General features: G+C 32.5%; 2 protein-coding genes across 2 annotated transcripts in view; one reads left to right on the top strand and one right to left on the bottom strand.

The window, feature by feature from the left end:
• Nucleotides 1–462: 462 nt before the first annotated feature.
• LOC135748103 (uncharacterized) overlaps nt 463–11,916 on the bottom strand; it is a 52,035-nt gene continuing 40,581 nt past the window's right edge. Inside the window, exons 5-6 of the mRNA XM_073813638.1 lie at nt 8,732–8,797; nt 463–1,916 (exon numbers count right to left, since the gene is read on the bottom strand). Of these exons, the coding sequence (XP_073669739.1) occupies nt 1,881–1,916; nt 8,732–8,797 (102 nt within the window). The 3' untranslated portion in view covers nt 463–1,880. The remainder of the gene's footprint in view (nt 1,917–8,731; nt 8,798–11,916) is intronic.
• On the top strand, nt 7,228–8,630 carry LOC141281641 (uncharacterized). Its single transcript, XM_073813618.1, has 3 exons — nt 7,228–7,276; nt 7,857–8,186; nt 8,323–8,630. The coding sequence occupies exons 1-3, from the start codon at nt 7,228–7,230 to the stop codon at nt 8,628–8,630; spliced, it is 687 nt and encodes a 228-aa protein (XP_073669719.1).

Here is an 11,916-nt window from a genome sequence, read left to right as displayed (position 1 = left end):
ACAGTTAAATGCTGTTTTATCTGTTTGAAACATCAACATAAAAAGCAGAATAAAAACAGGTGGTGGTCCTCCATCTTCATGTGATGTGCGGGCAGGAGTGATGTCTCTAAACTAACTGATTGTACAGATCATCTCTGCAGCAGTTGCTCTCTTAAACCCACAGCCAATGCAACAATTTAATTCCTGATAAATACAATTTGAATTGTAGTTTATTATAAGATAGTGTTTTCCTCGCTTTTGTGCAGTTGTAGATAATACACCAACACTTTCTGCAGGTCTCAAGAATGTGTTAAATGAAGTATGATGTGCAGTAAGGGAATGTAAATGCTATTCTACATCAAAAGATTATAAAGTGCAACTGTTTCTGAGCAATGCACACGACAGTAAAGAAATCCTCTCAGATGGTAGTCCTTTAGAGAAACTATATGCAAGTGGTTAAATAAGTTTACTTCAATTGCATTATTCTTAACTGATTTCTGACTATATTAGCAGAATTCCACGTTAACTGAAAGTCCTGCATCTGCTGAGTCTGCACAGAAAAGTGTAGTAAAGAAGATAAAGATATGTGAAAATATGTGCAAAAAAACTTATTTGGTTATTTTGGTCATTTTTGTCAGGAAAGGGACAGGGTAACATATTTGTAGACAACGATTTAAAGATAGAACAGATAGAAATTCCTAAACGAAAGCCCTTTCATGCATGACATTGTAAGCTACTTGACAATCTAAAGACAAAATTAAAATAGGAGATTAGTTTATTCAAATGAAAATGAGTAATAGTCTTTATTGTACATCTATTAGTGCTGGGTATGATTGATTGCTGTTTTTATTAAGGAAAATTCAAACAAATTTAAAATGAATGTGATCAGCATTTGTCTTCTCATTCGTTTAAGAATAATAATCAAAACACCTGTTACACAAAAATAAAGAATATTTGTTATATTATATATTTTTTTAAATAACATCGCTAAAAGATTTAATTAATCTATCATTTTTTTATTACGTGTTGAATTTGAAAAGCTCTATATATTAATCATGCATCTTACGCAGATTGCGCTCGTATAATGGAGAATACGCGACTGCGTCAGACTTTCCGTATCACATCCGCTTAAAAAGGTACAAACTAATCTTGTTTACATGAAATAAGCCTGCTCCCGAGCAGGTTTGAGCTTACGGACCTGTTGCTATGACACCAAGTTTAGAATGAGCTTCGAAGAACCAAATAATCCAAGATCATGCCAAATCATCAACAATCAAATCCAGCTAACTGAGTTAGCGACGTACGAAGAACGGGCCCCAGTTTTGTGATTGCAATACCAGTTTTGGCCACAATCCTACATACTGTTCCTTTAAGTAATCATATTTTATCCCTGTTTTTCTTTGGAAAACATACATTCCAAAGCATATTATCATAATTTTTACTCAACTACATTTCATAATTTCAAGTTTTTGATTTATATTTAATATTTAAGTACATTAAACATTAATTTTGCAAATTGTAACTGTAATGTCAATAGCAGAACTTCATCCTAAACGCTAGCTTATAGCATTAACTCAGCACTCAAAACTTTGTTTAGCCTTTTTAACAACATTGCAATTAATTTAATGTTGAGGCTGTAGATCTTGACTGTAACGTCACAGTTGGTGTTATGTAAGATTGACCTGTATTCCAGCAGTCTTTTGCATGCACGAAGTTTACATAAGAAGTTTTCCATTCTATGGCACCTTTAAATGATGTGTATTAAACTTCAGAGAAATTTTATCAGTGATGGTCTTTTTGTGTCTTTGATTTTTTCTTCTCTCCATCTTAGTTGTCATAAATGCCATAAACCAAAACAGCAACAGTAGCCACACCCACCAAAGCAGAGACGACCAATCGGATCACAGCTTCAGGACCATAACAACAGCAAAAACAGTCTAAGGGAATAAAAGAACAACATGAAACAGATCAGTGTGTTTTAACAAGAACACAATTTATCAGAATTTTACATGAAAAGAAAACAAGAAATATTAAAAAGTAAACTCTCTGAACCTTTACCCATAAATTAACATTAAACACAACGAAAATGTATGTGTATACTTAAGTATTTTATGTTTGTTTCAGTTTTTGTATTTGTGTTGTTTTGTGTCTTGCTGCAGAACAAATTGCTCTACGGGGACAAAAAAAGTTTTAACTAAGTAACTAACTAAAACAAGAATCTGCTTGTCATTATTAATCCACAACATGGCTACAGGTAAAATAACTGTTATTTCTCTTCACCACAATACAAAAGATTAATTGTATATAACAGTATAACTGGTATTAAAATAGAAAAAGTAACAGAAATAAACATTTTGGGAATCACGATAGATAGCAAATTGCAAAATGAAAAGGTATTTCATTCCTTATAATTGTTTAGAATATACAGTTGTACGTGTATGTGTATGTAACAATGTATTTCAATGTATTTATATGTTTGACAATATTGTGGATGAGCTCACCAAGAAAATTCCAAGGAATAAATCTTTGGCAATAAATAAATAAATAATTGAGCTGAAAATATTGCAATTATGAATAAAGTTAAGTACAATCTAAATTATATGGTGCTGTATATATTGTATTCCAGTCTTATTACACGGCTCTCTGGAATGCTTGATTCTGATTGGTCAGTTGAGACATTTGCAGGTTCGTTCTTTTCAAATAATAACCGCTCCAAAATAATAACGCATAGCCGGACTACTTTCACGAGTAAAATCGCTCCGCGCCAATAAAGATTAATAAAGATTACTGTCTGTTTGGCGCCATCTTGTGACAAACACTCGACAACCACGACAAGACACAGAGAGCTTACTGAGACTGAACTTGACAAAATAGAGCATGACAGCTCCGAAGCCCACACAGAAAAAAATACAGAATGGGCATTAAAACTTCTCAAAGACTGGCTAAAAGAGAAAAAATGGAGACAAGTATGAAGCAGAGGATCTTAAGGTATTACGATCATTTTATGCATCTGTGCAAAGTTTCGCGGAAGGATAAAAATGTTAATTTAAAACAAATATGCCAATAAAATGTTTCAAATTCATATTCATGTCCAGTTTTTTATCTTATGTGGCAAGTAGCCGTTTAATAAGCGGGATAATGTAGAGGCAGCCGGTAGTTATTGGGAAATAAGCCCCTTCAGTGTGATACAAGACCCTCCACTTCGCGTCGGGTCCTGATCACACTGTCGGGGCTTATTTCCCAATAACTACCGGCTGCCTCTACATTATCCCTTACTTATTGTATTCCAGTCTTAGGTTTGGGGAAATAATTATAAGAGTTCCCTACATTCCCTGTTAATACTCCAGAAACGTGCAGTAAGAGTTATTCATATAAGGGAGGTTATCAAGAACATACAAATATTTTGTTTTTACAAAGGAACATGCTTAAATTTATGGACTTAATTGATTTTTACATTGTTCAATTAGGATATAAAGCAAATCGGTTTCTTTTACCAGCGAATATTCAAAAATTATTCATAGAAAGGGATAGCTGTTACAATCTGAGAGGTTATGCCCATTTTAAAGTACCTGCTTTTAGAACGACAAGGAAAAGTATGTGTGTGTGTGTGTGTGTGGTGCCAGACTCTGGAATACCATGAGTCCCCAACTTAAGCAGTGCCCATCCATTCATCAATTCAAAGTATAAACAAGTAATATTGTCTAAGGACGGAAGAATGGCCTTAGGGTGGAAGTGGAATATGTTATAGAGCTGTATTTATTTATGTTGTATTTTTGAGACTGGTAAACTAAAAAAGAGAATGTACATTAATAAAGATAATATAATGAATCTATTATAGTTCAGAATAATTTTGGTTAAAAAAGACCTTGACTGTTTAACAATAAGGAACAAAAGATTAAATTAAAAGATTGGTGAATATTTGTTACCGGCAATGTTTTCTTTCTCTATCTTTCTTGTACTTATTGAAGAGTTTTTTTTTCTTCTTTTCTTTCATGTCTTAATAGAAGTATTGTGAGCAAATATTGTTGATTGTACAGTCACTGGAACAGGATAGCATAAACATGTGATGACTGTCTTATTGGTTTAATAAATGTAATTGCGGCTCAATGGTATCAAAGGAGGTAGGTGTTAATAAGCTTAAGCTTCTACCTACCCCTTTTGAGCATCATTTCCCTTTTCTGTCTATTTTTTTCCTTACTTGTATTGTAATGAAATTTGTTATGGTGATTATTATGTCATTGCTCAAATAAACTAAAAATGATGATGATGATGATGAAATGAAAGACAATAAAAAACCATTAACTCAATAACATAAACATATGACATTTCGTACATTACTCTGACCTCATAATATTAGTTTTAGTAAGTTGAAACAAATTAATTCACTAAATAAAACTGTACCTGAACACATCTGACATAGATTAGTATTGAGATGTTGAGTTTGATTTCTGATGGGATTTTTCACCACACAGCTGTAAGAATCATTCAGACACTTCAGATGAAGAGAGATGCTGCTGATGTTGAGATCAGACACACTGATGCTGGACAATAAACTGTTTCCTTTGTACCAGGACAGACTCACATCACTCACATCTCTCACATTCAACACTGAACATAATAACACACATTTTGAGCTTGATGATGATGAAGAGTTTTGTGTGGTGATGACAGGAACGGGAAGACGAGCTGAAAAATATACAAATACAAAATACAGATACAAAAATCAAAAGATTATATTATCAATATAAAACAAGAGACACCTTTGAGATTAATAACTATTTATACCACGGGTCTGTTGAATGCTGCATTCTGATTGGCTGAGAAATGTTCTATGGGTGTTGATTATTTTTCTGTAAACTGCACACCTAACTTGTCAAATGTCTTAAATATAGGCACCAGAGCAATGTTTGTGGTAACTGTGGTATAAGCGGAATAATTGACTCCGGTCCTTTGAATTATTTGAAAATAATGCTTCGCGTCCTGCCGCATTACCACCTTGGTGTGCATTATTTTCTTATAATTCAATGGCCCGTCGTCAATTATTCCTTACATAAAAGTTAATATATCAACTAAAGCAATAAGCCCTGAGGGTTTTGAGGTTTGCAGTGAATATAAAACAAATAAGCGATGTTGTTAAGCACGACACAGAGATTATTGATTTTATTATATAGTTGGGTATACCTGACAGTAATTTATTAAAGCACACGCCAAGAACAATGCAAAGATATTGATAAACACATTTTACTATCATGCAGGATAGCAAAATTATTGACAAACAACAGACAAACACATTGATGTAGTAAAACTGATGTTATGAGCTCACAAAAGTCATTTACAACAACCACTATAATATATTATAAACGAAAATATAGAGAAGACAAACAGTAAATCTTTACTCACCATAGACAGTAACATTGAATCTGTGTGATGACACCGTCCCGCTGGTGATAGTAACTTGATAAAGTCCAGTGTGTTGAGTTGTGATGTTTGTGATGGTGAGATCTCCAGTCTGATTATTCACCTGCAGTCTGTCTCTGAATCTCACATCAAAAACATCATATATTGATGTCTTATTTGCTCCATTGATTTGAGCTATGAGAGACCCTTTAAGTCCAAAAACCCAATCGATCACATCACCTGTCTTTAATTTAATATCAGTGTGTAGAGTAACAGAATCTCCCTCCATCACTGACACTGACTTCACTTCATCATTTATTTGAGCTTTTCCATCTTTAATAAAATCACAAAGACAAACATAGAAAGAGATTTGGAAATGAGCGCTTTATGAAGAAATGTTTCTTTAAATATAAAAAATGAGAAAAAGAACTGCATGAAAAAGAAAAGCCCTTTGAATTCACACCGCTTTAAATGTTTTAATCTTCTGGCTTTGGTCTGGTAAATATATTTTTAAGTATTTAAACAAAAGATTTACGACATTTCCTTTCAGATTCTGATGAGTCCTAAACTTTACTGACAGAATTAAAGTTCAGTTGACTTTTACACAAACAACAACAAATCATAGCAGAAATAAAGAAATAAAGCTTCTTATTTTACCAAACATCCATAAAAATGAACAGTATTACTATGAATAATATCTAATGAATATTTAGATTATGTGAGATAACAGCCATGAATCCAAACTAGATTTCATAATAATATCTCAGTTTTTATATGAGAATTAAATCAAGTGTATCTTCAGACTAAAATAAAAATTTAACTAAAATATAATCTAAATAACACATAAACACAACTAAAATAAATCATAACTCTGTACAATCAGCTGTAATAAAACACATTTATAACTTACCAAGCAGAGAAGTGAAGCAGAAAAAGAGAAAAACAAACATGAGAAACATTTTCTTTAACAGTTCAGATGTCTGAAATAACAACACAACAATAATCTGACAGTGTTGTGATATAAAGTCAGGTACAGAAAACTGTTAATATTGTTTATGATGTTAAACTAGTCGTCTCGCTGACTCCCATCAGATGAATTTAACCACAAGCTCTCTTAAACCCCACCCTAAAAAAACTTACTGATCTCTCTCCTTAAAACACAAAACAAGTTAATTTCTATATATTATATACAGTACATGATAATTTAAAGAGCTTCATATAAGGAAAATAAGAAGAAAAACTTAAGACAAAAAGTCTTTCAAATCTTCTGATATCAAGAAGAAAACCTGAATTAGATTAAATAAAAGAGAAATCATACATTAAACTGACATAAATGTGCTCTAAATAAAATTACTCCTCAGGTCCTTACACTGGAATTTGTTGTCATTTTTTCAGATTTCTCAGATTTTTTTAAGATAAATTTGTGAAGAGTAAAAACCCACTCTGCTGTTGATAAATAAATAAATAAGTTTTATTAAAGTCTTGTTTGAAAACTAAGCACTTAATTCTTGTAATATTGTTGAGATGATTTAGTAAAACGGATTGATTTATTGTTTTAATATGACTATATATTAACATGAATACTGTACATTTTCAAACCTTCAAACATTTCTTATTCTTTATTATTGTAGGGATGAGACCAATTACATTGAAACATTTCAAACCCATTGACATTCAAACAGATCCTTATATTGAAAACCAGCCCTGATTTAAACCTGGAAGTCAACACGCATGCTCAGACAGACCTCACAAACTGAAGTTGTGTTAATCTCTATACAACCTGACTTTACATCACAACACTATCAGATCGGTGTTGTGTTGTTATTTCAGACATCTGAACTGTTGAAGAAAATGTTTCTCATGTTTGTTTTTCTCTTTTTCTGCTTCACTTCTCTGGTTGGTAAGTTATAAATGTGTTTTATTACAGCTGATTGTACAGCGTTATGATGTTTAAGTGTATTTATGTATATATGTTATTTATATTATATTTTAGTTAAATTTTTATTTTAGTTTGAAGATGCACTTGATTTAATTTTTATATATAAACTAAGATGATATTATGAAATCTAGTTTGGATGTGTCTGTGATCTCACATTATCTAAATATTCATCAGATATTATTTATTTTAATACTCTGTTAAATGTTTATGGATTTATAGTTAAAATAAGAATATAAAAGGTTTTTCTCTATTAAAATTTGTTGTATGTGTGAAATTCAACTGAACTTTAATTCTGTCAGTAAAGTTTGAGATTAATCAGAATCTGAATGGAAATGTGATGAATCTTTTGTTTTTTGTTTTAATTCATGAATGAATATTTACCAAAGCCAGAAGATTAAAATATTTAAAGCGGTGTGAATTCAAAGGGCTTTTCTTTTTCATGCAGTTCTTTTTCTCATTTTTTATATTTAAAGAAACATTTCTTCATAAAGCGCTCATTTCCAAATCTCTTTCTATGTTTGTCTTTGTGATTTTATTAAAGATGGAAAAGCTCAAATAAATGATGAAGTGAAGTCAGTGTCAGTGATGGAGGGAGATTCTGTTACTCTACACATTGATATTAAATTAAAAACAGGTGATGTGATCGATTGGGTTTTTGGACTTAAAGGGTCTCTCATAGCTCAAATCAATGGAGCAAATAAGACATCAATATATGATGTTTTTGATGTGAGATTCAGAGACAGACTGCAGGTGAATAATCAGACTGGAGATCTCACCATCACAAACATCACAACTCAACACACTGGACTTTATCAATTAACTATCACCAGCGGGACGGTGTCATCACACAGATTCAATGTTACTGTCTATGGTGAGTAAAGAGTTACTGTTTGTCCTGTCTTATGTTACAATACAGCATTTAGCATTTTAACTCTCAATAGTGTCTCCTGCTTTGTATTGATAATGTATGTTTTTGTTTTTTGTTTCTGTTCTCTCATGTTTTCCAGCTTGTCTGCCTGTTCCTGTCATCACTAGAGACTCTTGTTCAAGCTCAAGCTGTTCATTATTGTGTTCAGTGTTGAATGTAAGAGATGTGAGTCTGTCCTGGTACAAAGGAAACAGTTTATTGTCCAGCATCAGTGTGTCTGATCTCAACATCAAACTCTCTCTACATCTGGAGGTTGAATATCAGGATTACAACACATACAGCTGTGTACTCAACAATCCCATCACAAACCAAACTCAACATCTCAACATCACTCAACTCTGTCAGACGTGTTCAGACACAACAGGTGAACTTATTAGCATTCATTAAATAATCTGATCTATGGTCAGACGGACAGGTTTAGTTGCAGTAGTAATACTGACTAAGATTCAGTTACAGTAATATCTTTTATTATTCATTACAGATCTCACCATCATTCTGATCTGTTGTGGTGTTGGATGTTTAATAATTGTACCTTCAGTTTTGATCTTCTGGATCTACAAGAAACACAGAAACACACAGAAACACGGTAAATGTCATATAGTACTAATAATATAGCTATAAAATAATAACTATTATAACAAATAATAATAATAATAATAATAATAATAATAATACGCTTTAATTGAAGCTTTTTTGTGAAGAAAAAGATCATGCTGAGAGTTTATGAGAGGTCAAGCCCTGAAGATGATGTGCCCCTAGTGGTCAAAAGATAAAACAAAATTTAAAACTGTGCTTATAACATATGATTATCTCATAAGACTAATATCATAAGATTTATTAGCTCATGCCAAATGCAGTGATACCCAATTTTGTCATTGTCAACCGTAAACCCTGTTGACCATATTAAAGTTTATTCAAAACACACCTTTTAAAACTTCTAAATTTTTGCCTGCTATGCACAAACTTTGGTGTGTAGCATCTATAGAGACTTCAAACTGTTATCAAAAGATTCACAATTGATCAAGCTGTTCTCATATACCACGTTAATGAATTTGACAATAAGCATGGCAAAATTAATATTATAAAACGACTCGTTCTGGTTCTTCATTCTGATTGTTTGAAACGTGTTCTAAGCCGTGCAAAAAATACCCCGGTAAACCCACGGTTCAGAGCGCATTACATAAGTATCACTGCACCACTGTTGCTGCGTACTATTAATTTATGAAAATAAACACCACAGTCTTTAATCATATTTTTAATTTGTATACAATTGCACAATTAATGGCGATATCCAGATAAATGTCAATAAATATTGTTGAGTCATCTCTATTTTTTAAAAAAAGGGTCTGTTCTTTCATTTGATATATTTTATGTTTATTTAAAGAAGATAATTTTTCTGGAAAGCATTAAACTAAACTCTTTCCCCGTCCCAGTTTATCCAGTTTAATTCTACCCCCAAGCCACTTTTCTTTAGTTTAAAAACATGGTTCCCTTTATCTCAGTGGAATAAGATTTTGTGACTTTTCCAGATTATCTGTCAAGATTAAAATAAAAAACTGGGCTTGATTCAGTTATTCTAAAGACGTAAAAATCACTTAATTAGTCCCTTTGGGGGTAAAAATGACCCCAATTGAATGGGAAATGCAAAAAATATATATATATTTTATTTTTATTTGTCAAAAAAAAAAAAAAAAATCAATGCATCCAGAATAAATCTGAAAATTTAAACACAGAAAGGTAGGCCTGGTACTAGAGCACAAATGCAATATAGAAAAGACATGCTCAATCACACACACAGACAGACAAAGGTATGACTGCCACAGAGAGCATTTCTTATAGAATAGGGCAAAAAAACAGCTACAGATGCAAAACAAAGATGTAAAATACTCACACATGTGTGCACACACATACACACACAAACACACACGTGCGCGCGCACATACACACACACACACACACACACACACACACACACACAGGCACAAACACACGCAAACACAGACTCACACACAAAGACACAGTAAAACTTACCCACACATAAAGACACAGACACACACAAACACACACACAGAAATACAAAGTCCCCCCCACACACACACACACACGCACGCACGCACACGCACAAACACCCTTACATTTCCTAAACTGTAACCATAAAACACCAAATGGCTGAATTCAACACATAACATCTAGATCAATATCTAAAAACAATTTAAATCAAATTTAGATTATAATTTATGTGAATTTTTCATACAAATTTGATATTTTTCAGGCAAGCTAATGGTATAGTTAAGGAATTGAGTGGTAAACGGGTATAAAAGTACTTCATATCTCCCAAAACACAGCATTAATGTATAGATGGGAAGTAAATGAAAAAAAATTATATATTATTTGTATCATTAAAATTGTATATATTTTTGTAATCAATCTTTTAATCTCTGGGGTCATTTTTACCCGCAAGAAACTATAACGTATATAGGAAAATAGGGGCTTATGAGGGTTAAGGATGCTTCCAAGCATATTTGATCATCACTTCAACAGTTATATACAACAGCACAATATAAATGTTAATGTATAAATTAGATGAATGTTGATTTATAAAAATAAACACCAAAGTCTTTAATCATATTTTCATTGTGTCTTTGCTGCATCTGTGTTGCTTGGGAACTGCGCTCTGTTGCAGACACACTTGATTCTGAGGAACTATTTTGTTTGGCGGAAGTATTTGTACTACCTTACAACTTATTTTGGTTTTATTTTATGAAATCCTGCTATGCATATGAAGTAACCGTTTTATAAAAGCAATAAGCCCCGCAAAGCAGCTTCGCGTCATGCCTAACAACGCCTCTTAGCTGTTATAAAATACATTGGTAACCCACTGCTTCTTGGGACTAATTGCTTTATTAGGGCATTTCTTTGCATACAGCATATTGACATAAAACTTGGTGCATGTAATCATAATCATGACCTGAGGTTAAATCCCACCTACTTGTGCAGCAATATGAAAAATGCCATTTTTGCTTATAACATTGGAATACTTAGTTTTTTTCCCCAAAACTCACCTGTACTTCTTTTTGTGCCCTTGGTGGGCTTAACCCCATAATCACTTCTTGAAGCTATATATTTTTTTTAAATATGTTTATCATTGTATCTGAAACAGTTCAAACCAATGAAGAGGAAATCACTTATGCAGATCCAACATTCTGTAAAAGAGCAGCACATAAACCGGTGAGATCATTCTGTTTATGATTACCTCAAATCATACTTTTTTTCTATCACACACACAATGTTTTACTTGTTCTATAGTTGTAGTACTGTACTGGGTCAAGACACATGCATAACTAATAGGACCAAGACACAAATATTACAACAAGACAAATGTAGCTGAATCTGCAACAGTAACAAATCATATATTTTGCTTTTCAAGCTATAGAGTGCCGCAGGAACGACATGTGTATTTTTGTATATTAACCCTGGAAGTTAGTGGGGCACTGGTTCCCTTGCAAAAAAGCCCATTCCACTTTTGTCCAACAGATGAACATAACATTATGTATTTTTAAGTAAAATTAAATCCTTTCCAATTAACGCATTAACTTTCAAAATTCATAAAATTTTGCAATAATCCAAAAGTCTATGGGAAAAATAAATGGGAAAAAGAACCAGTGTCCCACTA

This window comes from Paramisgurnus dabryanus, chromosome 24, assembly GCF_030506205.2.
Source record: "Paramisgurnus dabryanus chromosome 24, PD_genome_1.1, whole genome shotgun sequence".
In the NCBI taxonomy this organism is placed as follows: domain Eukaryota; kingdom Metazoa; phylum Chordata; class Actinopteri; order Cypriniformes; family Cobitidae; genus Paramisgurnus; species Paramisgurnus dabryanus.
The sequence above is the reverse complement of the archived record's forward strand: the minus strand, read 5'-3'. Positions and strand labels throughout refer to the sequence as shown.

Excerpts from the sequence above, each read along its gene's own strand:
- LOC141281641 (XM_073813618.1), top strand. The coding sequence starts at position 7,228 with ATGTTTCTCATGTTTGTTTTTCTCTTTTTCTGCTTCACTTCTCTGGTT. Across the intron at positions 7,277-7,856 it reads CTGCTTCACTTCTCTGGTTG|ATGGAAAAGCTCAAATAAAT; the intron begins GTAAGTTATAAA and ends ATTTTATTAAAG. Across the intron at positions 8,187-8,322 it reads ATTCAATGTTACTGTCTATG|CTTGTCTGCCTGTTCCTGTC; the intron begins GTGAGTAAAGAG and ends CATGTTTTCCAG.